This window comes from Octopus bimaculoides, chromosome 4 (assembly GCF_046866305.1).
Source record: "Octopus bimaculoides isolate indiv1 chromosome 4, ASM4686630v1, whole genome shotgun sequence".
Classification (NCBI taxonomy): domain Eukaryota; kingdom Metazoa; phylum Mollusca; class Cephalopoda; order Octopoda; family Octopodidae; genus Octopus; species Octopus bimaculoides.
Genome location: NC_142931.1, coordinates 148016634 through 148042978, shown reverse-complemented (window position 1 = coordinate 148042978; position 26345 = coordinate 148016634). Strand labels below are relative to the sequence as shown.

The window sequence follows — 26345 nt, the reverse complement described above, 5'->3', positions numbered from 1 at the left end:
TGGCTGTGTGTGTGTGTGTGAGAGAGAGAGAAAGAGAGAGAGAGAGAGAGAGAGAGAGAGAGAGAGAAAGGTGAAGCAAAATAGGTGTTTACTTCAAGATCTGTCACCAGCTAATATTAGACATTCGTATAAGCCATTGATTTGTTTGTCATGTGGGTCACAGTCATTATTTATTTATCAATTTCTATCAACCTAGAGATAAGAAGATTCGGTCATCGATATCTCAGTACATATTACTGAATGAGATCGTTATTTGTTTGCCTTGTTTGTTTGTCCAACCCATGCCAGCAGGAAAAAAAGCAGCCGTAATGATAAGACTGATAATTTGTACCTTCGGTAGATTCACTGGTTGATAAATATAAAACATATATACACAGACGTTTAGTAGAACAGACAGGAGATGTAGAACTCAATACATGAAATATAGATGTATATTCTAATCAACACAAAGTCACATACATACCAGTTCACATCATCATCATTTAACGTCCGTTGTCCATGCTGGTATGGGTTGGACAGTTTGACCAAGGCTGACAAGCTGGAAGGCTGCCCCAGTCTCCAGTCTGATTTGGCATGGTTTCTACAGCTGTTTGCCCTTCCTAATGCCAACTACTCCGAGAATGTAATGGGTGCTTTTACATTCCACTGGCGCCTCTATGAGGCCCAACTCTCAATGTCAAAGGCCTCAGTCATTGCCTCTGTGAGGGCCAAAGTTCAAGGATCAGGTTTCACCACCTCATTCCATGTCTTCCTGGGTCTACTTCTACCACATGCATATATATATTTCTATCCACACCCACACACATAATAAATATATATTTATGCAAACTTACATGCATTATGTGTATGTATGTATATATATATATGTATATATGTCTATTTTCCATGCTGGCATGGGTTGGACAGTTTGACCAGAGGTGGAAAACCAGAGAGCTGCTCCAAGCTCCAGTCTGATTTGGCTTTGTTTCTATGGCTAGATGCCCTTCCTAACACTGACCATGTTACAGTGTGTTCTGAGTGCTTTTAACATGGCACGAGTGCCATAATATGGCACTGGCACGAGCGCTTTTCATGTGGCGCCAGCAGAGGGCTCTTGCAAGCCAATCCTCTTTACCAGGGGATGAAGCATTAACACTTCTGCTGTGGAGGATGAGCCTTCCACAGCAAGGCGCCAGGTATCTCAGTCCTTTGTCATCTCGTCCAAAAGGTTTAACCTTCTAAGGTCGTCACCATATATATAAATATTTATATTTAAAGTACATATGTATGCATGTACCTATATGTTTTTTTTTGTTGTTGTTTTCTATTGCATTTAACTCCTCTCAAGACTGCTACATGTTTAACAAACTATTTAAAAATACATGAACATAAATATTTTTAATTAGCAGAAATCTGCACCCCCTCCATGCACACACATGACAGGCTTCATATAGTTTCTCTATCAACCAGTTCCACTGAAAAGGCATTGGTTGGCCCAGGGCTTGCTCTAGATGCTATGCATCTTTGAGATAATTTGTCTTTACTGGTGAACTAGTAAAGGCAGCAAACTACAAAAGTCTTTAAAACATTGAATAGAATGTCTCACAGTTGGATTGGGGGGGGGGGGGTTAAAATCTTGGTAAGGTCAATTTTGCCTCTCGTTCTTTAAGATTCTGTAAAATGAAAACACCAATTCTGGACAGCAGATCATCATCATCATCATCATCGTCTGTGTTTCATGCTCGCATGATTTGGACAGTTGAACAGGATCCAGCAAGCCACGGGGCTGTAACGAGCTCCAATGTCTGTTTTGGCTTTGTTTCTCCAGCTGAGTCTCCTTCCTAACCCCAACCACTTTCCAGCATGGACTGGTTTGCCCCCATTCATGTCACGAGTGAGGTTGCCAAGTAACTTGCAAAACAGAAAAAAAAACAGGGGTGGGAGGAAGGATAAAGCCTGCATGACTAAGTAGATAGAGTACCTGAGAGGGGGAGGTGGCTTTATGCCAGGTGTTGAAAGGCTAATGGGAGTGGGGGGCTGGGGGTCCCAAATGGTAAGCCTCCTGCAGATGGTAGGTAAAATGTCTGCTGGTATAAGAAATCAATGGATTATCAGAACTGTGAAAACAGGAGATCTAGAGCTTTCGGTATTCTTCTTTCCAGCTCTTTGTTCTCTCTTTACAAAATCCGGTCCTGGTCATCTGCCTGAGTGGTGACCTTAATCCGTCACTCAGTTTAATACAACCGCCATGAGTGCCTTTAGGACTTGGTCTCTGATTTGAGAAGATCTTCCTCATACCGTCCCGCCTGTCTTAAAGGCTCTGTGTAGGGGTCATGGGTACTGCTTTACTTCATCATCATCATCATCATCATCATCATCATCATCATCATCATCATCATCATCATCATAACATCCACTTTTCCATGCATAAGTTGGAGGGAATCTGTTGAGGCAGATTTTCTACAGCCGGATGCCCTTCCTGTCACCAACCCTCACCTGTTTCCAAGCAGGGAAATATTCCCCCATGGTCACAATGTTTTAATAGAGGTTTAGAAACAATAGACACTGCTTGCATGAGGGTGACACTTGTTTACAACTACCCTGTGATGTCAAAGCAAAGACATAGCAACACACACACAACACACAAGGTGCCCTTTAGCCTCTTTTATCAAATCCACTGAAGGTTTGGTCAGTGGGATTCAACCCCAAACCATGTGGTTAGGAAGCAAACCTCTTAACACACAGCCCACCTGTTCCTTTAGTAAGTACTTTCTTGAGTCCAAGGGATCATAGGGCCTTATTACCCAGGTTCCATGATGTTTACATGATCAAAATCATGACATTCCCCCTGACTGGGACCCCAGTTCATTGCAGGGTTATTCATTCACGGCTGAGTGGATTAAAATGATGTGTTTTGTTCAAGAACACAATGCACCACCTAGTCCAGGAATTGAAACCACAATCTGGTGATTGTGAGTGCAGCACCCTAGCCACTAGGCCACACACCTTTACTTGAACCAATACTTAGTGATCAAAAGACGAAAAGAAAAACATTTGTTTTTTTTTAAATCAGAATATTGGCTTCACATTTTAGCACAAAGCCAGCAATTTGGGCAGGAGATAAGTCAAGTTACATTGACCCCTAATGCACAACTGGTACTTATTTTAAGGACAAAAGACAAAGGTAACCTTGTCAAAATTTGAACTTAAGACAGACGAAATGCCGCTAAGCATTTCACCCAATATGCTAGCAATTCTGCCAGCTCGCTGCCTTTTTTGATCAGAATATTTAAAAAGTCTGTTTCAAATATGTCACCCTCCTAAACCAACTGTATGAACAGTTTTTATATAGATTTATTAGTTTCTTTGTTTGTTTGTAACCAGCAGTTTACTGTAACCTAATCAATTGTCATATATTGATTTCTATTTGAACCTTTTTTTTTCTTGTTGTTGTACCTAAATCAATACTACCATAACAACAATGCCTCAAGAAGTAAACCAGAATAGATATGCCAAATCTACCCATAACAACAACAACAACAATAGTGACAATAATAATACACGTATATAAAAAAAAAATCTATTTTAGTTGTCCTGCACATCAATTTGTGAAAGTGCATTGGCTTAGAAAGAGTGGGTGTTGGTTGGTTGGTTCAGGGTGTTTCATTCACACGTGGACATATATACACTCTCAGGCACCACACACTCACTCATACTTAGAATAACGGGTAAAGGCATTCAGGTTTTTTGGTAAGGCAAGTTTATTTTTGTTTATACATGCATACACATCATCATCATTTAATGTCACTTTTCCATGCTGGCATGGGTTGGATAGTAAACTATTACGTGCCTCATATACAGAAATTATAGATCCATTGAGTTTTGTGTTTGTGTGGTTGGGCAGAGAGTTCACTTTACAGTCACGTGGTTTCAAGCTCTATCTCACTCGTGATACCTTTGGTGAGTGTCTTCCTCTGTAGCTTAGGGCCAACAAATGCCTTAACTGCTAACAGTTGATGGAAACTGTATGGAAGCACTTTCTATGTATTTGCAGCTTATGTTAAATAATGTTAGACCCTAGCTGCCAGCTTTGAAACTTTTGTACAATTGTTGGATACTGTGTTTATATATGTATGTGTAGGGGTATATACACACACGCATGCACACACACACACACACATACAAGTGTGTATGTAATTTAAAAATCATGAAAGTATCACATGAACAAATGTTTTTCTTTATATTTCAACACATAACTCCCTGAATATTGAGGTCTTTTATATATTTAATCAAAATTTACCTCTTTTAAAATGCAATTCAAACAGAATTTTAGAAGATCAAGAGATAAACACAGCCAGAATCACTTAAGAAGCTATTAACAAATGCTCAGTTACCTACCAACATTATATGAAACCTAAATGCCTAAAAATGTGGAAGATGCAATTGTGGAATTTGTATTAATATATCCAAAGATTCAGATATAAGCATTACATTGGCCAAACAGGCATGTCAATTAGAAAACAGATGACAGTACTCCAACAACAAATGCATAATCTGGACACAAGAATGATTCCACACTTGAACATTTAGATTACTCTGATAAAATTCAGTTCACTTTATACTAATGTTCAGGAAAAACAAAACAAGAAACAATTTATTAATGAAAAATATAAACTACTGAGTCTAAATTTTATATAATTGTGGCACTAAATTTTTAATGTAAAAATCTGCATTTGTTAAAATATGTTTATTCACCTCTTTTTGAATATTGAAAGCATACGAACCAAACTGATACTCACAGTGTTCCCTCAATCCCCATTTGTAATCCTCTATTATGCTCTTTTCACATTCTAATGAATTTAGCCATCCATTCACCTTTGCTCTTCCCCTGTCCCTATTCTTTTTCTCTCATGCTCACCTCCCACCTTGACTTTATATTTCTCTGTTTCTGGATGAGGAAATCATAACGGAATGTTAGCAGCCAGACATTACTCATGTACATTAAAATGATTATCTTCTGTGTAATAATGCACTTAGAATATGTGTTAATGGATTTTGAAACAATTTCTTCTTAATTTAGAGTAATTTAATTACAACACGGAAGGAATAGTTCGTTTTCTTCTCTTTATTACTTTTATATAAATATATATTCTTTTATTCTTTTACTTGTTTCAGTCGAACAAACCGACCCAGAACATATTCTTTGTAAGCCTAGTACTTATTCTATCAGTCTCTTTTGCCAAGCTGCTAAGTTACAGGGACGTAAACACACCAACATTAGTTGTCAAGCGATGGTGGGGGACAAACACAGATACACAAACATATATATAAATATATATATATATATATAATAATTTTTTTCCAGAGGATGTAGCAACCGTTACCAATATAGCATAAGAACTTACCTTAGGAGATCATTAATTAGATTCCTTAAGGGTCGTTCTCACAGTTTATATTTATATCATAAGATTTTTAAACTTTTAAATTTTCATATTCAAAAGAGACAGAGACTTCAAATTCGATATATCGATTTATTCACCACTCTATGTTAACATTTCTGTGCCAAACTTATCCAGTGACTGGTCCATTGGATTTAGACGTTTGGCACTTCTTCAGGAGTGGTTACCTTTCGAACAAAACACGAAAAAACACATACATAACTATTATTAGGTCTTTAGGACATCGTTAGCTTTCGTGTTTGTTATTATAGGGGAGATAACTCCTTAATTTTCTATTTTTATTGCTCTCCTGTGGATTTCCACTAGATTAATTATTTTGTTTATTTCTCTTTACTATACTATATTACCCGTATACATATGCATACATACACATGCACGCACACATACATATATATATATACACATATATATATATATATATATATACATACACATACACACATATATATGCCCATACATATATACACACATACATACAAATACAACACATTGTGTGTGCATGTGTATGTATATATGTATGTGTGTTGTATTTGTATGTATGTGTGTATATATGTATGGGCATATATATGTCTGTATGTGTATGTATATATATATATATATATGTGTATATATATATATGTATGTGTGTGTGCATGTGTATGTATGCATATGTATACGGGTAATATAGTATAGTAAAGAGAAATAAACAAAATAATTAATCTAGTGGAAATCCACAGGAGAGCAATAAAAATAGAAAATTAAGGAGTTATCTCCCCTATAATAACAAACACGAAAGCTAACGATGTCCTAAAGACCTAATAATAGTTATGTATGTGTTTTTTCGTGTTTTGTTCGAAAGGTAACCACTCCTGAAGAAGTGCCAAACGTCTAAATCCAATGGACCAGTCACTGGATAAGTTTGGCACAGAAATGTTAACATAGAGTGGTGAATAAATCGATATATCGAATTTGAAGTCTCTGTCTCTTTTGAATATGAAAATTTAAAAGTTTAAAAATCTTATATATATATATATATATATATATATATATATATATATATATATATATATATATATATATATATATATATATATATATATATATATATACGACAGGCTTCTTTCAGTTTCTGTCTACCAAATCCACTCAAAAGACTCTGGTCGGCCTGAGGCTATAGTAGAAGACACTTGCTGAAGGTGCCACACAGTGAGACTGAACCCAGAACTATGTGGTTGGTAAGCAAGCTTCTTACCACATGGCCACTCCTGCACTTATATATATATATATATATTTGATGGAAATCTGGCAGTGTGGTTAAACAGCTTGCTTCTCGACTATGTAGTCTTGGGTTTGATTCCATTGTATTGTACCTTGGACACATGTCTTCTACTGTAGTTCTGGGTTGACCAAAGCCTTGTGAGAGCATTTGGTAGGAGAAATCTGAAAGAAGTCCAGTGTGTGTGTGTGTGTGTGTGTGTGTGTGTGTGTGTGTGTGTGTGTGTGTGTGTGTGTGTGTGAAGTATCATTATCAGACAAGTAATGTCATCCATTTCTAATCCTCCTTGGAAAACATGTCTGACCAGGAAGAAATATTACCTCTCTTGGGAATAGGTGGAGATTAGGAAAGAAGGAAGGATGTCTAACCATAGGAAATCTGGCTCAACAAATTCCATCTAACCCATGCAAGCATGGAATAGTGTGTGTGTGTGTGTGTATGTATATGTGCGTTTGTGTGTTTGTGTATGTGCGTGTGTATGTGTGTGTGTGTGTAAGCAAGTATCAACCAAACCATCAGATGCTGTTATATCGTGGAGGCCTTCCAAGTGGCTTTTTCCACTCTCTCGAATGCCACTCGGCAACTGCACAGGTCAACCTTGTTGTCTGGGAACCTTGTAACATGTCCAACCCAGCAGATCTTGTGCTTTCAGTATTCTGCAATTGCATCATTCAGTCTGTCCTCTTCTCAAATTGTCTCATTTCAAATGAGCTCTTTTAACGAGATTTCTAGCATGGATCTTTCCATGGCACCCTTTGTGTTGTGACCAATTGATGTTCTATCCTCTTCATAGTCACCGATGTCTCATTTGCAGATAAGAGCACAGGGACAGTGCTATTTGCCAGAACATTCAGTATATATATATATATATATATATATATATATGTGCATACACATACACGTACACACATATGTACATTTATGCACACACACACACACACACACACACACACACGAATGCGAGTATGTAAGTGTTTATGTTCTGTGTGTGTTTATTTAATATAAGTGCGTGACCAAAAACATGGGAAATTAAATACAACACTCAACATTATATCAAATTCTATCTCAATCATGGCTACATTTATCATCATGCTTGGGTAGACCTGGAATATTCAACCACCATGAACTAGGTTACACATATAGCACTGAGCATTTTCTTTACTGTGATATTTCTTAAGTAGAACAACAGCCACAGAGTCAGAAATGCACTGAAATCCAACATGTCTGAGTCTGTTCTTTATTTTATTTATTTATCGAATCTGAATTGAAGTCTGGATGAATGGAGGCAGGGAAGAGCTTACGGGAGCGAGAGGATTGATGGGAAATAAATAAACGAGGAACAGAAAATAGGTCTGTGTGTGTTTGTCTGCATGCATGTGAGTGTGTGTATTTGATTAATGGGAAGTATCATGTTTTTCTTTGTTATACAAGCTCATCGTATATGTATATATATGTGTGTGTATATGTTTGTGTGTCTGTTTGTCCTCTCACCATCACTTGACAACCAATGTTGGTGTGTTTATGTCCCTGTAACCAAGCAGTTCAGCAAAAAGAGATCCAATAGAATAAGCACTAGGCTTACAAAGAATAAGTCCTGGGGTTCATTTGTTCAACTAAAGGTGGTGCTCCAGCATGGCCACAGTCAAATGACTGAAGCAAAGAAAAGATTTTAAAATGCTCCTCTTTCTAATATTTCACACACACACACACACACACACACACACACACACACACACACACACACACACACACACACACACTTACATACTCTCACACACATACACACACACACACTTCATCATCATGATATTCGCATTGTCCTCAATTGGTGGATCTTGGATATGGTTTCAGTGTCACATTACAACATGGGTGCACTTTATCGTGACACTCACCTGTAAAAGGAGAGATTTTGTTTGTGGTGGAACTAATAAAAAAATCCCTTCTACTCTGTATTGGCTTACACACACACACATATGGATCTATATATATATATATGTGTGTGTGTGTGTGTGTCTGTAACCTTGTCAGGACATTGCGTGACAGTCGTAAACAAGCATTGTCATTGTTGTCATCATACAAATGAGGTTGTTCATTTCAAGTCTTCCATGAAAAACACGTCTGGCTAAATGAAGATACTACTTTACATAGAAACAGGTGAGGGTTGGTGACAGGAAAGGCATTCAGCTGTTGAATGTCTGCCTCGACAAAATTTTACTTGACTCATGCAAGCATGGAAAAATGGATGTCAAATGATGATGATCAGGAGGAGGAGGAGGGGGAGGATTGATGACATCTCAGCATCATCATCATCACATGATGTCCATTTTACATGGTGTGGGTCAGATGGTTTGACAGGATCCAGTGAGCTGTAGGGTTGCATTGAACCCCAATGTCGGCTTTGACACGGTTCATGTTTTCTAGTTTTGTGAATCTGTGTGGTTAAGGAGCTTGCCTCTCCAACCGCATCAGTGGAACTGGTAGATGGAAACTGCATGGAAGACTGTCATCATAGCTCAATTAATTAGAGAGTTAGTCTAGATGAGATGCAGTTATGGATTTGTGCCAGGCAGAAGCACCACCAACGTTATCTTCCTGGTGAGGCAGGAGAAATACTTGGCCCCAAAAAATAAACATCTGTATTTGACTTTCGTTGAATGGCGAAAGCCTCTGATGGGTCTCCTGTACCCTTATCTGGTGGGCAATGTGGGAATCTAGGGATAGGGGAGTGGTTAGTGAGAGCTGTAAAAGCCATATACAGGGATGCTGCCAGTAAGGTGAAGGTTGGCTAGGAGAAAAACAAGGAACTTAGTGTAAAAATAGTTTACCAGGGATCAGTTCTGAAGAATTCTTCTGACACAGAAATTAAATATGTCTTATTTAATTCTATAAAAAGAAAGAACTCAAAGAGGCACACTTTCCATCTACCAAATCCACTCACAAGGCCCAAATAGGCAGAGGTATGTGAATGTGAGTAGACTTTGTAACCATGTGATGATAGGTTCTATTCCCCTGCAAGGCACCTCAGGCAAATATCTCCTACTATAGTCATGTAAATGAAATTGGTAAGCAGAAGTTATTTGAAAGTGTGTTGTGTGTGTTATATGTATGTGTGTATGTATATATATTATTATTATTATTATTATTATTATTTAAAATGGGTAGATTTGGTCCCAGGCAGCCAAATGTAGGAATCCAAGACCTGGATTCTTATAATGAGCCTAAGAAACTTTGTCGCATGAAGCGAAATCAAACTGTTTTAAATAATATGTGACGCCTACCAAAATGTGTTGATTGCCTTTGTCTTTTGTTTGTCCACTCATATATTATTTAATGTCCATTTTCCATGCTGGCATGGGTTGGACAATGTGTGTTTGTAATTTAATTTAGAAATTACTTGATCCTGAAATTCGGTATATTACCATAAACAGAACTAATGCCATTCTTTATTTTGTTTAGTGGTTTAGAACATTGTTATCAGACATTTGTGTTTCACGTGTTTCTGTCATTATGCAATAAAGCTAATTTGTTGGTCTCTATGACTGCTCTCTGGAAACGGAGACTCTTGAGTGGATATCAAATAACATATTAGCTAGGGAACAAAAACCCAAACAAAAACAAAAATTATATGACTACACGTGTGTGTGTGTGTGTGTGCTTGCGTTAAAATGGGATGTGGGTGTGTCTTGTGTGAGAGAACATTAGTCGCAGCTTTCTGAGTGAAGGAGATGCTGTTCCACCAGCTGCAGTACCAATGGCTCATATTGTAATCACCAGAACAGTGATAAATCTTTTCTGCTACTTGATTCTCTCTGGCTCAGTTCACTCAGCTGTAAAGTGGTACAACACATCATTTTAAGCAGCAGGAAAACCACAGAAAAACTGAATGTTATTCTTTAGCTTGTTGCTGTATTCACTGATGAATCTCTCAGTGGAATTGAAACTAGTCTGGATGGTTGGTCCCCCCTTTTTTTTTTCTGTCCACAAAGATGGTGTCTATTTAGACAAGGCACTTATCTCTTAAAACATACAATGTTGGCTAAATATCTATTGATATATTCTCTTCATTTTAACATTAAAAGGAAACACTGTTTGCGCATGAATAGTTTTCTAAAACATACACTATAGATGTGGCTGTGTAGTTGAGAAGTTTGCTGCCCAACTACGAGGTTTTGGATTCAGTCCCACTACATGGCACCTTGTACGTGTGTCTTCTACAATAACCCCCGGCCAACCTAATTTTTGTGAGTGGGTTTGAAAGATAGAAACTAGAAGAATCCCACTATATATGTATGTGTCCTTGGTATTGCATAATAGTTGTAAAGGAGTGTCACTGTCTTATAAGCAGTGCCATTTCTTTCCAATATTCTGCAAGAACATGTCTGGTCATGGGGAATATTATACTGCTCAGAAATAAGTGAGGATTGGTGACAGGGAGAGCATCTTACTGTAGAAAATCCACCAGAATCAACTTCATCAAACTGATGCAAGCAAGAAAAAGTAAGAATGATGTGAAATTCATAGTAAACCATTGGTGGAGGATGAGGAAGAGGAGTCAATATGCTGAGATGTCGGTCAAGAATCAAGCTTGCAACTTTTTTTAGTGTGTAAACAGGAAGAAAGTGTTTCCTCTCTTCCGTTTCCCAGCAAAATTCTAAATAGAAGAGAAGTTGCCCTTCTGTGCCTGTTATATAAGAGTTCCCATGAGAGTTACCAGTAATATGTAATTTTGTCCACCCTGTTGCAATGTAAAGTTGTTCACAGCTAAACAAACTTCCTTGCTTCACTAGGTGAGCCTGGTGCAGAGCATTGCTAGAAATGCAACAAGACAAAAACTGAAATGAGACAATGAAGCAATTTTGGTGCAGTTCTTTGGATGCAGAAAATTTGGCACAACTGATTGGACATTCAATCTGTTTTGACAACAGTACTTTTTGGCACTGGAAACACACACACACACACACACAATTGTGTATGTGTGTGTGTGTGTGTGTGTGTATTCAGGGTGTGTGAGATATTTGAGGACAGATTTACGTTTATAAAAAAGCAGATATATAATAACAGATAACTTTATTTATCAAAAAATTATCTGTTTGAGTTGGACGTTGTATAATTGAATTAAAATTAATGTAAATAACTATTTTCCTTTTTTTTTCTAAATATTTATTCCTTTGTTTGTTTATTGTAGATTTTGATGATTTCTAAATTGTGAATTGAAAAAAATCATGGAAGGAAGCGTGTTGCCTAATTCACTGCTGCTGAAGTCTCATGAAGCCGGTGGTGACGTGGTCGATATGGACACTTATTGGAAAGAGTTCCAAGATATACGACAAAGCAAGGAATCAATCGGTACAGAAGACAGCGAAGATGACTTATCCAAGACACCTGATGGTAAATTTGCTTCCTCCTCAAATATAATTCTTTACATTTTGACATTTATTTGATGTTTGCTAACCACATTTTATTGTAGACAACATCAGACAGAATACCTCACAGTATTTCTGATTCCCTAAAACCAAGATGCCACGTAGAAAGCATTGATGTGTGTGCTGATGCAATGTGAAAAGCACTGGTGATGATGGTACCACATAAAAAAATATCCAATACATTCTGTAAAGTGGTTGGTGTTAGGAAGGGCATCCAGCTGTAGAAACCAAACCAAAACAGACTGTGGAACCTGGTGCACCCTGCTAGCCTTGCCAATTCCTGTCAAACTGTCCAACCCATGCCATTAGGGAAAGTGGATATTAAATGTTGATGATGATGTTGATGTCTTCCAGCTCTCTACATTTTGTGCTCAAATTCTGCTCAGGTCAATTTTATTTTTTTATCCTTTCAGAGCCAAAAAAATAAAAATGTCAGAGATGATAGATTGCTTTTACCTTTTACTTGTTTCACTCATTGGACAGCAGCCATGCTGGAGCACTGCTTTGATGAGTTTGGTCAGTTTGTTTGACTAACCCAATACTTTTAAATCTGTCAGTCCCTTTTGCTGACCCACTATGTCACAGAGACATAAACAAAGCAACACCAGTTGTTAAGCAAGGAGGGGACACACACAAAAGCATAATACATATACACACACAGGATGGGCTTCCACACAGTTTCCTTCTACTAAATTCACTTACAAGGCATTGGTCATCCCAGGGCTATTGGAAGAGAAGATACTTGCCCAATTTTCCATATAGTGGGACTGAACCCAAAACCAATTGATTGCAAAGTGAGTGTCTTAACCACACAGCTTTACCTGGAATTGGAACTTGTGTTATTTGCTTCAATTCTTTGCATTTTGAGTTCAAATCCACCATTGGCTACTTGAATGATAAACTTAATCTGTCCATTGGTGAACGCCACCATTTGGCACCTCAGCTGCATTGAATGGTGTCCAGTCTTTTGCAAGTATTTGAGTTTGGTTTCTGACATTTGAAGAAGAATCTGTTTGATTTACCAAAACTTAGCATGAACTGAACTGAAAACATAAACAGATGTATCTGAAAACTTATGAGGGTTTTACTTGTCTATATTTAGACATCTTCCATACAAATAAAAAAAATATAATATTTTCTAAAATATGTGATTTATATTTAATTTTCAGAAGGAGAAATAGAAGCAGAACAGTTAACCAAAATCGGACTTGGACCTATGATATCTCATTTTACTGGTAACTACAGAGCAGTTCATTTACTATTTTAATTCTATATCTCAATTCTTTCCAAATCCTACAGGCTTGTTTGTTTAACATCTGTTTCTCCATGTTAGCATGGGTTAGGAGAACACATTATTGTGGTATTCTTTTCTACAGACACGTTTGCCCTACTGCTAACCCATACCTGTTTTTAAAGTAACCAATATCTTATTCGGAATGTCTCAGAAAGCACAGAACAAGAGGATTTCTTTTGACAGCGAAAATTACACACACACGCACACACGTGCGCACACACACACACACACACACACACACACACACACACACACACACACACACACACACATACACACACACACACACACACTTTCTGATCTACCAATTTTACTCACAAAGCATTGGCCAACCCAAGAATTCAGAAGAAAACTTACTGAAGGTGCCAAGCACTGATATTGAACTCAAGACAGTGTGGTAACAAAGTGAACTCTGTCACCTGACAATCACTGCATTGTGTACTTTGCAAAGCTTTTAATGCTGCTTAACTAAGGAAAGTAAAAAGTCGGTTCAACTCCCAGTTTCACCTTTAAGTCATAAAACAACTCACAAAATTGCAGCGAATAGAAGTGACACCTGTGTAGGACCACGAAGGGCAAATACCATCTCCCACACTTCGTCTCTTGGTCACATACAGGTGAATGCTCAGAGCAAGCCCGTTTTACACCCCTTTACTCGGGGAGGGGGAAGCACCCCTCTCTCTCTCTCTCTCTCCCCCCACACACCTTCTGAGCCAAGATAGGAGCCTCCACGCAGTCATTAAACTTGCTAGAAATAAGTCAACCACACAAGAATTATGCCTGAATGTGTTGTAAGAAGACATTGGATAATATCGTCCTAGATACACTCTCAAAATAAGAAGGGAGATAATCTTTTGATCATTGGTTTGCTTGATGACATCTGAATGACCTAGGGCTAAACAATAATTCTAAAACAGTTCATATTTTATTTATGTATTTATTTATTTATTTTCTTATTTTTGTATTTTTCTTAGCCGCTACAAGTTCAGAAACGGTTGATTTAAAACACGATGAAGAAGCTGAACTTGTGCTTTCCTCCCTTACCATACAACAGAGAGACACTGTCCAGCGATGGGTTGACACACTGAGTAGAAAAAAAGCTGCAAAAACACACGTAAAATACATTTTCCCTAATAGTGTAAGTATTGTCTATTGAAGGAGATTTTGGACATTTCATCATCATCGTCATCATTGTTAAATGTCCACTTTTCCATGCTTGTATTGATTGGACAGTATTTGTTCAGGCAGATTTTCTGGGGCTGGCTGCTCTTTCTGTCACCAGCCTTGACCTACTTCCAGCCAAGTGCTATAATGTGGATCCCCGTCCATTTCTATGTTGTTGTCAGTACTGTAATATTCTTGTCACCACTATTGTGTTGTGGCAGTATTCTGCGTCTTATTATTTCTCACTTGTCTATTGTGCTATCGCTGCAAGCTCTGTAACACAATGACTTTGAAACATCTGCCTTGACGGTAACTTGAACTCGTATATATCTCGTAGCTGATACTGACTCCAACTGAGAACTCGTACAACGACTCTACGGCTACTGGCCTCCTACAACGACTGACTGTCTGACTTTATAGTGGCTGGCTCAAATCATACCACTTTGTCACGTGGGAAGGGGTGTACCATTTTGACTACAACACCAAGGTAATGATATTTCCCCATGGCCAGACACGGTTTTGACACGAGGCTGCAGTCTAACATCACGTATACAATGGTGATTCTCATTGACAACCCTCATGTGATGTCTAGACAAGGGTACACACAAACATACATGCATTTGGTGACCTGAAGGGACACCTGACCATGGAAGATCTATCCCTACAAATTCTGTCTTACCCATTCAAGCATAGAAAAGTCGATGTTAAATGATGACGATGATGATTATTACATGTATAAATACTACTGTGCACATCAGTACTACCACCAGCACCACCACTACCACTAAAACCAACTCTTATACTATAAATTTACTTATACATTAGCGTGCCCTAGTGTAATAATAATAATAATAATAATAATAATAATAATAATAATATCACTTTCACTGTCTTAATCTAACTTTTATTTCAGATGCCCCCAGGTCAATCTCCCCCAAGTAGTCCTACTGACCAACCTGGAGGTCTTCATGGTTTTGCTACGGGGAATCGCAACAATAATTCAGTCCTAGATTCATCGAAGCAGCGCCCTGATAACCGACACCGTTATTTCCACAGGAAATACGTTTATTCCATGGATGGAAACCCAGATGATTTCGAAATTGCAAATGGTGCAGGTTGGTATGAGACAATTTCTTTTAAATAAAATAGAAGGACAATAAATGTGCAGCCTGACTAGTACCCGTGCCGGTCACATGTAAAAAGCACCATTTGAGCGTGGCCGATGTCAGTGCAGGCTGATTGGTTCCCACTACACTCTTGGAGTGGTTGGCATTAGGAAGGGCATCCAGCTGTAGAAACTTTGCCAAAACAGATCGGAGCCTGGTGCAGCCTCTTGGGTTACCAGTCCTCAGTCAAACCATCCAATTCATGCCAGCATGGAAGGATGATGATGATGGTGAGGAGGAGGATGAAACTGACCCCAGTACTTGTATGTTTTTTTTTTGTTTTTTTTTAACTCTGGTAGCTACTCTATTAGTCTATTTTCACTAAACTACTAAGTTTCAGGAACATAAACAAACCAACACCAAACATTGTTGGAGCTGACAAACACAAACACAAAGACACACGCCACATAGACACAAATATATATGACAGGCTTCCACACAGTTTCCATCTACTCACACGACATTGGTCAGCCCAGGGTTGTAGTAGAAAGCACTTGCCCAAGGTGCTGCACAGTGGGACTGAACCCCAAGCCATTTGATTGCAAAGCGAGCTTCTTAACCACACAACTACGACAGCTTTTTTTTTTGTTGTTTTTTCCTTTATTATATTACTATTTTTTTTTGTTTTTCTTTTCTCCATCTGTTCAGCTACAGGAATTGAGATGTTGAGCATCAATCCAAAACAAACGTGGAATAAATGGGCAGGGAATCACGTCATTGGTAAAGTCAATTCTTTGGCCTTTATTCCAGAGCATGATAACATTTGGTTTATGGAAGACAAATCTTCAACACAAGCTTTGGTTGGTTGTTTTTATTTTATTTGCTTACTTTGTTGTTTGTTTGTTTTTCTGTCAGAAATCTCATTAAATGTGTTGCAACTAGGAAATTGCGACTGCATTGCAAACCTATCCAACCCATGGGAAAATAGATATAAAACTGATAATGATCAAGATGATGATGATGGTGATCGTAGGAGGGAAAATGATGATAGGATTGCAATCATGATGATGATAATGTTGAGATGATTGCTTAAAAAGAAAAACTACAAAAATCTTATGTAAACATAACATTTCTCCCCCTATTTTTCACATATCCCTCCTACTCTCTCTTGTCACCAACTTCCCAAGATACTTAATCCTCTCCACTTGTTTCAATGGTGTTCCACTTACATGCAGAATGCTAGAGAGGATGAAATCTTAGAGAAGTTATTTTCTGGCAGACTCATGTATGCCAGGTGGCTTGGGCCTATGGAAAGACACCAAAGCAATGGCAACCTTGGGAGATAATCCCAAGTTTTGAAAAGGGAGACAAAAAGGATTTCTATAATTATAGCAGAATCTGTTTGTTGACCCTCCCCAGTGAAGTCTATGCTAGGTGTCTGGAATGTAGAGATGTAGAGAAACCGCCCCCCCCCCCGGGCTTGCTGAAAAACAGTGTGACTTATATCCTGGATGCAGCATAACCAATCAGACGTAAAGAAACAAAGTGGAATACACACACACACACATGCATATAGCTGTGTCATCATCATTTCATGTGTTTTTCCATGCTGGCATGGGTTGGATGGTTTGATCCAAGCCTTCCGTACTGTTTCTGTCTATCAGATTTCACTGACAAGGCATTGGTCAACCTGTAGTTGAAGTAGAGGACATTTGGCCAAAGTGCCACATAGTGGGATCAAACCTGAGACTGTGTGGTTGTGAAGTGAACTACTCAACCACACAACCATTCCTGCACGTGTGTGTGTGTGTGTGTGTGTGTGTGTGTGTGTATGCATGCATGCGTGTGTGTAAAATATCTCACACATGCCTAATATCCCACGTATCATAGATTTCCAACTTCAAACCCCTCTTTCCCATCATCTCTTTGAGAAAAACATGGCTTTCACATAAACTTGATTTTATTTTCCTCTTTCTTTATAGATTTCTGAATCTGTCCATTAGTAAATGTTGTTTTTTTCACCTAAAACTTTTCTTTATTTTCTCTGTTCCAGGATCCTGATTCGGAAGTTAAGTTAACCGTAAGTCCACCAATGTCTGTCCATCTTTCTTCTCAGTGTGCTGACATTTTAACCCTTTTTGTTACCAAATTTCTGATGAAATATTCTGTCTTTATTTCAATTTGTTTGGAAAATGATGAAAAATTTATTAGCCTAGCGTTTGAGATATAAGCTAACCTGAAATTTTAAAGGAAGACTTTGATTTTGATTGCTTTAAATGAAGAAATTTGTAAGAGAACCAAGAGTTTCAAGTGGATTGGTATCAAAGGGGTTAAGGAATTCTATTCTTGCCATTAAATGTACAAAAAACATCACCATCACCATGTGTTTTCATTTTCCCCGTGTGGTCTTGTGGTTAGGATTCATGGCTTTCAGCCAGATGGCTTTGGTTCAATTCCCAGCATGGGAATGTTAATTTGATACCTTTAGCCACAGGCATGGTTGTAGTGGTTAAGAAGTTTGTTTTGCAACCTCATGGTCTCTGGTTCAGTGCCACTGCACAGCACCCTGGGAAGGTGTCTTCTACCAGAACTGCAAGCTGAGCAATACCTTGTGAATGAAATTGGCAGATGGAAACTGTATGGAGGCCCATCATGTATGTATAGACACACACACACACACACACACACACACACACATAAAATTAGCATTTCTCCAAACTCTTTGATACTTTATAGGATCTTAAATGCAAAGATTTCTGCAAGGATTTATCTTGTGTGTGTGTGTGTGTGTAAAACTAAGCGGCATCTTGTCAGTTACAACAGAGTGCCAGTTGATCCAATCAACAGGAACAGCTTGCTCGTGAAATTAACCTACAAGTGGCTGAGTACTCCACACACAGGCGTACCCCTAATGTAGTCTTCAGGGAAATTCAGCATAACACCAAATGTGACAAGCCTGGCCCTTTGAAATACAGAATACAGTTACTACCCATTTTTGCCAGCTGAGTGAACTGGAGCAATGTGAAATAAAGTGTCTTACTCAAGGACACAACGTGCCATCGGGAATTGAACTTGTGACCATAAGCTGAATGCCCTAACCACTAAGCCATGCACTTACACACACACGCACAAGATCCCATGCAGTGCTGGTGACAGAGATCTGAACTCCCCACCCCCCACCCCACCCCCCGTCAACTCAGTCATCCACAGGTGATATACATGAAACTAAATATGTTAAAAATGTCCATTTATCAGCCTGACTCATGAGCAATAGTCATGGTTGGATAGCTTTGGTCAGGGATCTTTTCAGTCCGAAACTGACCTGAGGCTTAAACATCAGCTGCAACACACCTTTTTATTTTTTTTTTTGTCACACCCAACAAGCTGACTAATGACTAATGACAAATTAATGGAAGACTGACACCATTTGAACCTAGACTCTGAGGAACACCATCGTCATCGTTTAACGTCCGCTTTCCATGCTGGCATGAGTTGGACAGTTTGACTGAGGACTGGTGAAACCAGTTGGCTGCACCAGGCTCCAATCTGTTCTGGCAAGGTTTCTACAGCTGGATGCCCTTCCTAACGCCAACCACTCCAGGAGTGTATGTGCCACCAGCATAGGAGCTAATCAGGCAGCACTGGCATCAACCATGCTTGAATGGTGCTTTTTACAAGCCACTGGCACGGCTGCCAGTCAGGTGGCACTGGCATCAATCCACGCTCGAATGGTGCTTGTTATGTGCCATCAGCACGAGTGCCAGTCAGGCAGCATCATTTGTGATAGTATGAAGTGCCTCTGCTTTGGCCCTGTGGCAGATATGTGTGGCCATACTTGACCATCATGTGGATTCTGTGAATCCAACGACTGATCTTTTGATTGTGGAGAGGAGGTAAATATAGTTGGGGTTAGGCACTTGCTTCCAGAAACATGCCAGGCACAGCAGAAGTGGTTGAATTACTGCCTTTGCAATGCCATTGACCAACAATGAAAATGGCCATCCACATATATTATGTTTTCCCTCATTTGAAATTATTTATTTAAACAATATGTACTCATCATAAAATGATTACTCATACACATGTAAATACAAGAAAAGTCATAAATAATGGGCATTATACATTTATTTGTGCATTGTAGACTTACAGCTGTTTCTGGTATGCATTTTGGGTGTGTTCATAGTTCAGTTTATTCAATCGATCTATTGATCGACTGAAAATAGTGAACTGTTAAAAATGCTATTGTCTTCAGAGTCCAGCACATCAAGTACCACAAACTAAATAAAGATAGCGAACGAGGAGGGGGCCAGTCAATTAGATCGACCCCAGTATGCAACTGGTACTTAATTTATCGACCCCAAAAGGATGAAAGGCAAAATCAACCTCGGCGGAATTTGAACTCAGAACATAAAGACAGACGAAATATCGCTAAGCATTTCGCCCGGCATGCTAACGTTCTTGCCAGCTCGCAGCCTTAAGAAGTGAAAAATAGAAAAAAAAAGGAGAGAGAAGAAACCAGAAAAGATAGGAAGGAAAGAGGATGGATACTGGTCAGTGTGTTATCTCTATGATACTAAGTTGCCCTTTTTTTAGCCATCAGCCTTGGTTGATGTCTGTTACCCTGATTGGGTAATGAAATTTGATATGCACCAGCATGTAAATATGGATAGATATAAAGAGAACCAAGGCAAATAACTCTGACTGTATGATGAAGATAATTCTAAATGGCTTAAAATTTGCCTTTCAGATTGAGAAAAGAAACAAAAACCTAGCAGCAGGTGTTAGTAACACTCAAATAACAAGGGAGGTAATTGAAAGAAAGAATTAATTTCACTGCAACTTAGTTCATGCTTAGTTCTTTGTAACCAGATGAGATGATAGTTTACAAACATGTTTCAGTTTACAAACATGTTTCAGTTTACAAACATGTTTCAGCCTTATTAGACTGTTACACCTCATCATCAAAGTATTATTTCCCAGGTTTGCTTTGATCAATAAGCAGAGATTTTGTTAATCCAAAAAACAGAACTACTAAATTTTTTTTTAACCTCTTTAATTAACGATATCACAACATTTGCTTAAATACTTATCCTCTGTCAGCACATGCTCTTCATTATATTCACCCTCTCCTTTTTGCTGAACTGCTAAGTTACAAGGATGTAAATAAACCAACATTTGCTCCAGCATGGACTGTGGCCATGCTGGGGCACCACTTTGAAGGGTTTTAGTCAAACAAATCAACCCCAGTATTTATGCTAGTTATAAGTTTGGTGCTTATTCTATCAGTCTTTTTTGCTAAACCACTAAGGTATGGGGATGTAAACAAACCAACACCAGTTGTCAAATAGCAGGGGATGACAAACACACACTGAAATGCACACACACAATAGGATTCCACACAGTTTCCATCTACCAAATTCATACACAATGCATTTGTCAGCCTATGTCTATTATAGAAGACACTTACCAAAAGTGTCATGCAGTGAGGCAGAACCTGAAGCCATGTGGTTGCAAAGCTAGCGAAAGAAAAGGAGAAATGATTTTTTTTCTTTTAAAGAATTAAGAATTTCAGAATAATTGTGTAAAGTTGTCCCTTGAATAAACTTCCAGACAGCAATACTTTGTGTCTGTTTTTGTTTACAACCTCATAAACAACCAGTTCTTGCTCCAGTGTGCCACTTCCCATACATTCAACCCCTGGTGTCACCAGTTAATCTCACCAACAAAAATAATCATACACTAGTTCCTCGTCACAATTTGAATTTTTGCTGAAGTTATAAACAAGGGCCACGAATTCTTTTTAAATTCATTTGTCTATAATAGTTTAGACTGAGGAGACACAACAATGTCAAAACACCAGGTGTCCCAAAGTCCCCTTATGCTAGTAAATCAAGAGTGTTACGAACACAAATTTGTCATAAAGGAGAAGTTGACAAGATTCAACAGTGACAGATATATTCACATTTGAATCTTCCAAGAATGAATTAAAAATCTATAAATCATTGTCATAATTATGTTTTGTTGCATTTTAATTGTTTTTTTAATTATTATTTTTAATTTTTATTCCTCCCCCCTCTCTCTCTTTGTTGTATCAGAACTTTATACTAGAGAATCGTGATGAAGGTCATACCACTCTGAGTGACCTCAGCTCTGGTGATCTTTCAAGATTGCAATGTCTAGCTGTCATCGAATTGTCCATGTTGTTTGAACATTATGGCATCCAGGATTGTCAGAGAAAAGGGAAAAAAACAACACGAGGTAACTGCAAGCTTTTTTTCATCTGTTTTTTTTTTCTTTGATTTTAATATTTTATTTCATAACTGTTGTTATACTGATGAATATCAATGGTTAATTGATACCATTTTTAAATAAATCACCAAAATTTTACTCCTCAATAAATATTTGTATGCATATGCGTGTGTGTGTGTGTCTGTGTCTGTCCCCCCTCCATCATTTGACAACCGATGCAGGTGTGTTTATGTCCCCCATAACTTAGTGGTTTGGCAAAAGAAACTGACAGAATAAGTACTAGGCTTACAAAGAATAAGTCCTGGGGTCAATTTACTTGACTAAAGGTGTGCTCCAACATGGCCACAGTCAAACGACTGAAACAAATAAAAGAATACACATACACACACACACATACACACATTCTTATAGTTAGATAAATCATCTCAATTATTAATTTTTTCCAAGTGTGGATTTTAATACGAAGGACATGTAAAAGGCCCCACTATTATTATTATTATTATCCTACGATTGTTGTATGAATTAGGAAATTTCGAAGGGCAATGAATGAATTTGTTACAAGATAAAAATCAGATTTAGTTTGTAATGTCTTAAAAGAAAAAAAAATCCCTTACTTCCAGCTGGAAATAAACAGACCCATCATAAAAAACCCATCACGCAAAGTGGGGAAAAGCGTACAATTGACCTCATTGCTGTACACCCAGCAACAATGCTGTCACCTTGTCCAGAAATACCAGGTAGTGTGAAGCATGTTTGTCTGCAGAAACAACCAGTTGCATGGATACCTGCAGTCTTGAATGTTTTTTTTTAGTTGACACAAAATACACTGATACCCCACAACTACCCTTTAAAAAAATATTAAATAATAACCCCCTTCTTTTTTTAAATTTATTTGGCTTCTGTGCATTTTTAAAAATTACATTTTTAAAAATTACATTTTAGTTGTTTAGTCTCACAACAGTCTTGGGCTGTTGTTGGTCTTTTTTTTTTTTTTTTTTGCTTTAGTCTTCCCACAAAAAACAGAAAGAAAAAATTTGCTATGGCCATGTCTTCTAATCCATCATATTTTTTCTTCTCATGCCTCACAACTTTGCTTTACTCCCTAACAATACAGCGTTCAGAAAATAATCTTAGACTTCTTAATATTTATATGAAGTTTATCCATAATATTACTTAACAAAATACCTATTTGTCTCAGCCATGCTCTTCATGCCATTAATTTATAAAAGAAGCATTTAAAAGGGAATGTAAAGAAAACTTATTTCCTGCCTCTTGTTTTAAAACAACGACGTATCGCTTTTATGTGTTTCAAGTTGACTTTAAAAAAGTACTTTGCAGAAACAAAATGTTATGTTTTGGGTGTTAATTTTGGTGACAAATTTCTCTTCACAGAAGCAATTTGGATAAATTTGTTTTTGCTGTTCATTCTATTTTATTTGTCATCTTTGAGTTGAGACTGAATTTGCTGTTGCAATAACTTTGGCTATCACAATTAATCCCCCATAGCATCATATTGAAAAACTAACAAAGCCAGCATAATCCTGTATTGCCCAAGGAATGGTTAGAAATACATTTAATCTTATTCTATGGTATATCTACATCTTGGACATTGAAAACGAACCAAAGTGTAGCTCAGCAGTTTATATACTCTGATTTCCAAATTTCATGCTGAACTTGAGCTCTTTGGCACTATATGTGCAGAAGAAAATTCAAGGTTTCACAATTATTTTTAGATTCAAGGAGAGATGATACAACCCAACATGGCCGCAGTTTGATAATTGAAGCCAGTAAAAGATTTTAAAAATATATTTAATAAGTATACTCTGCGTATCGTCTGTGTTGCTATTCTATTTAAAATTCAAACTTCTAATCTTGTCATGGTTTATCAGAAGTGATTATCTCCCTTGCAATAATTGCCATCAGGGTGCACCACATGTTTAAATTTTCCATTTTGTTGATGACCCTAAAAAAGGTCAGATTTCGATAGCCACATTATATATGCCAGAATAAAAAATGTGTTGGGTTTGTAAAGCCTTCCAAGGGAACTTATGATGGAAAAAGCATGAACTTTTACATTTATTATTGCTGGAGGGTTAAAAGATGCATCTTGTGTGTCAACATTCAATAATTGTCTTGCTTAATTAAAGAAATTTCTGACATTGCCAAAACATTACTGACCCTAATCCATATTGTTCCTTATTCCATTTTGCATTGCAGAATGGAGAATATTATTGATCATCGAATTTTGCATAATGCCTTGGAATGCAAGACTGCTAACCTATTTCCTTGCCCCCAAATATTTTAGTCCCGCTTTAACATGTTCAGGTATTTGTCCAAATGACAATGTGTTCAACTGATATGAAATTATTTATTGGGAGTGGTGAGGTAAGAGTGAAGAAAAAGAGTGAAACAGCAAAAATGTTTGCCCAGTGTGTGTGTATGTGTGTGTATTGCCTACCACATCAGAATTGATATCTTAAAACCACCTTTCTAAAGCTTGTCCATGAGGGTCCCTGCTCCATCAACCTTCATCCCCATCCACATTTCATCCCCTAACACCCATCACTTCCTCTATCACCTGAAAGTAGAATATACCCAAACTACACCCCACTCGCTTTCTTTGTTACCTTTACTCTCCATCCCCCGTTACCTTCTTCTATCAATCACCTCTTTTCTGCCCCTTCTCTCCCTTCCCTTCGCTGCTCTCCATCACCAACTCCTCTCTTGACTCCTCTCAGCCTCAATGTCCTTGCATATTTACTGCACCCCCCTAAGTCACTCATGTTTCTCTCCATCATTTGCTACAGTCACCTCATTCTGCCCACCCACTCAGCCCAACCCTCTATATCACCTCACCACCTCCAATGTCCCTCAAGGGCATATCCCAACACATCCCTGCCGTCATCCCTCTCCCCATCGCTCCCTTTATCTTACTATCCACATCACCCTTATTTTCCAGCTGGAGTGTCCATGTATCTACTCTACTGCATGACACCTATATCTGTCTCCTCCATGCCTTAAATCTCTCAACTGGCACAAATCCATACCCCCCCCCTATCAATATTACTCCCCCACCTCCCAGTTGAAGGGTTTTGTCATGCAAGGTACTTGGTGATCTTGTCAGTGTTGGTACCATGCAAAAACCACAGGTGATGATGTCACATAAAATGCACAGGTGGTGGTGCCACGTAGAAAGCTCTGCATAATGGTTGGCATTAGGAAGAGTATCCAGGTGTAGAAACCATGCCTGCACCATCAGATATAATTTTAACCAATTTACAGCCACCATTCTTCTGCTGAAATGCGTGTCTTTTACAGGAACAAGCACGATCATTGCAACTCCCCAAAATGTCACCAAATCATAAACTGCTCAAGAACAACACTGCTAGATTTAATTGAGATTTTGGTATTAAAAAAAAAAAAAAAAATTATATCTGCATGGAGATTATGTATGGTTAAGATCCTTGGAAACTGGTGAGGAAGGGTATCTGGTTGCAGAAAATCCACCTCAGCATATTCCATCGGACCCATGAAAGCATAGAAAATGACAAGTTCCCCCAGTCCAGTAGTTATCAGGATGAAGGATTTGTATGAAGTTCTTAATTTCTTTTTCCACAGATCATGGAGTGTTTGGTGTTGCTTTGCAAACACAGTTGGAAAATGACCAGAAGCGATATCCACACTTAACAGTGCCTCTATTCTTCCAGCAGGTAAGTTCCAAAATACAGTAGGAAATTGGCACAAGTGACTGACAGAATGCCTTTATGCATACAAGATTCAAATTCCATTCATGTCACCTTTGCCTTTCATCCTTTTGGCAGTTGTCAAACAAAATACTAGTCTATTACTGGGATTCTTATTTCTGTCTCTCTCTCTCACTCTTCCTCCTTGACTCTCTCATTGCTCACATGTGACCAACAGCTATCTATCTTTCTTTCTTCCACTTCCTTCCTAAAGACAAGACGTGCTTTTGCCTGTCTCTTCTCAAAGCTCGTTTTTTCAACGTTCAGCACTTCTCATCGTTATGGCTTAACAGTCCTCACCATTTGTTTTTATTGTTTTTTTTTCTTACTGTCCTGTTTTTGTTATCACTTTAACCCTCCACAAAAAATCCCAAATTTTATCTAATTTGCTTTGTGGGAAAGACTGTTTTAACAAAGATGCGTCTTGTCCCTACCTTCGAAACACGGAGTAGATAAAACAGGGGACAACTGATGAAGGGAATGTTCTTTATGTTGCCTGTCTTGTTTCTCTGTTTGTTTCTTTTCTTTCGTTGTTCAAAAAAAGTTCGTTTTCTAAGTTTTTGTTTTTTTATGTTTTCATTTTTCATTTTGTTCACGTTTTTCGATGTCCTGTACCCATATATGCATGTATATATACATATATACGTAGGTATGTACATATATGTATGTATAT

At 38.0% G+C, this 26345-nt stretch overlaps 1 protein-coding gene across 8 annotated transcripts in view; it reads left to right on the top strand.

Moving 5' to 3' along the window:
* LOC106884256 (rho GTPase-activating protein 18) overlaps positions 1-26345 on the top strand; it is a 126406-nt gene that overhangs the window by 89096 nt on the left and 10965 nt on the right. For 4 of the 8 annotated variants that reach the window (XM_052967604.2, XM_089351737.1, XM_014935535.3 and 1 more), the window contains 9 exons: positions 11879-12081; positions 13286-13351; positions 14385-14548; positions 15488-15689; positions 16389-16540; positions 17734-17760; positions 21776-21938; positions 22550-22666; positions 25548-25639. In XM_052967604.2, coding sequence (XP_052823564.1) covers positions 11916-12081; positions 13286-13351; positions 14385-14548; positions 15488-15689; positions 16389-16540; positions 17734-17760; positions 21776-21938; positions 22550-22666; positions 25548-25639 — 1149 coding nt within the window. In that variant the 5' untranslated portion in view covers positions 11879-11915. Of the gene's footprint in view, positions 1-3583; positions 3730-11878; positions 12082-13285; positions 13352-14384; positions 14549-15487; positions 15690-16388; positions 16541-17733; positions 17761-21775; positions 21939-22549; positions 22667-25547; positions 25640-26345 lie in introns of those variants that run through there. The other 4 variants (XM_014935537.3, XM_089351738.1, XM_052967607.2 and 1 more) reach the window with 3 other exon arrangements.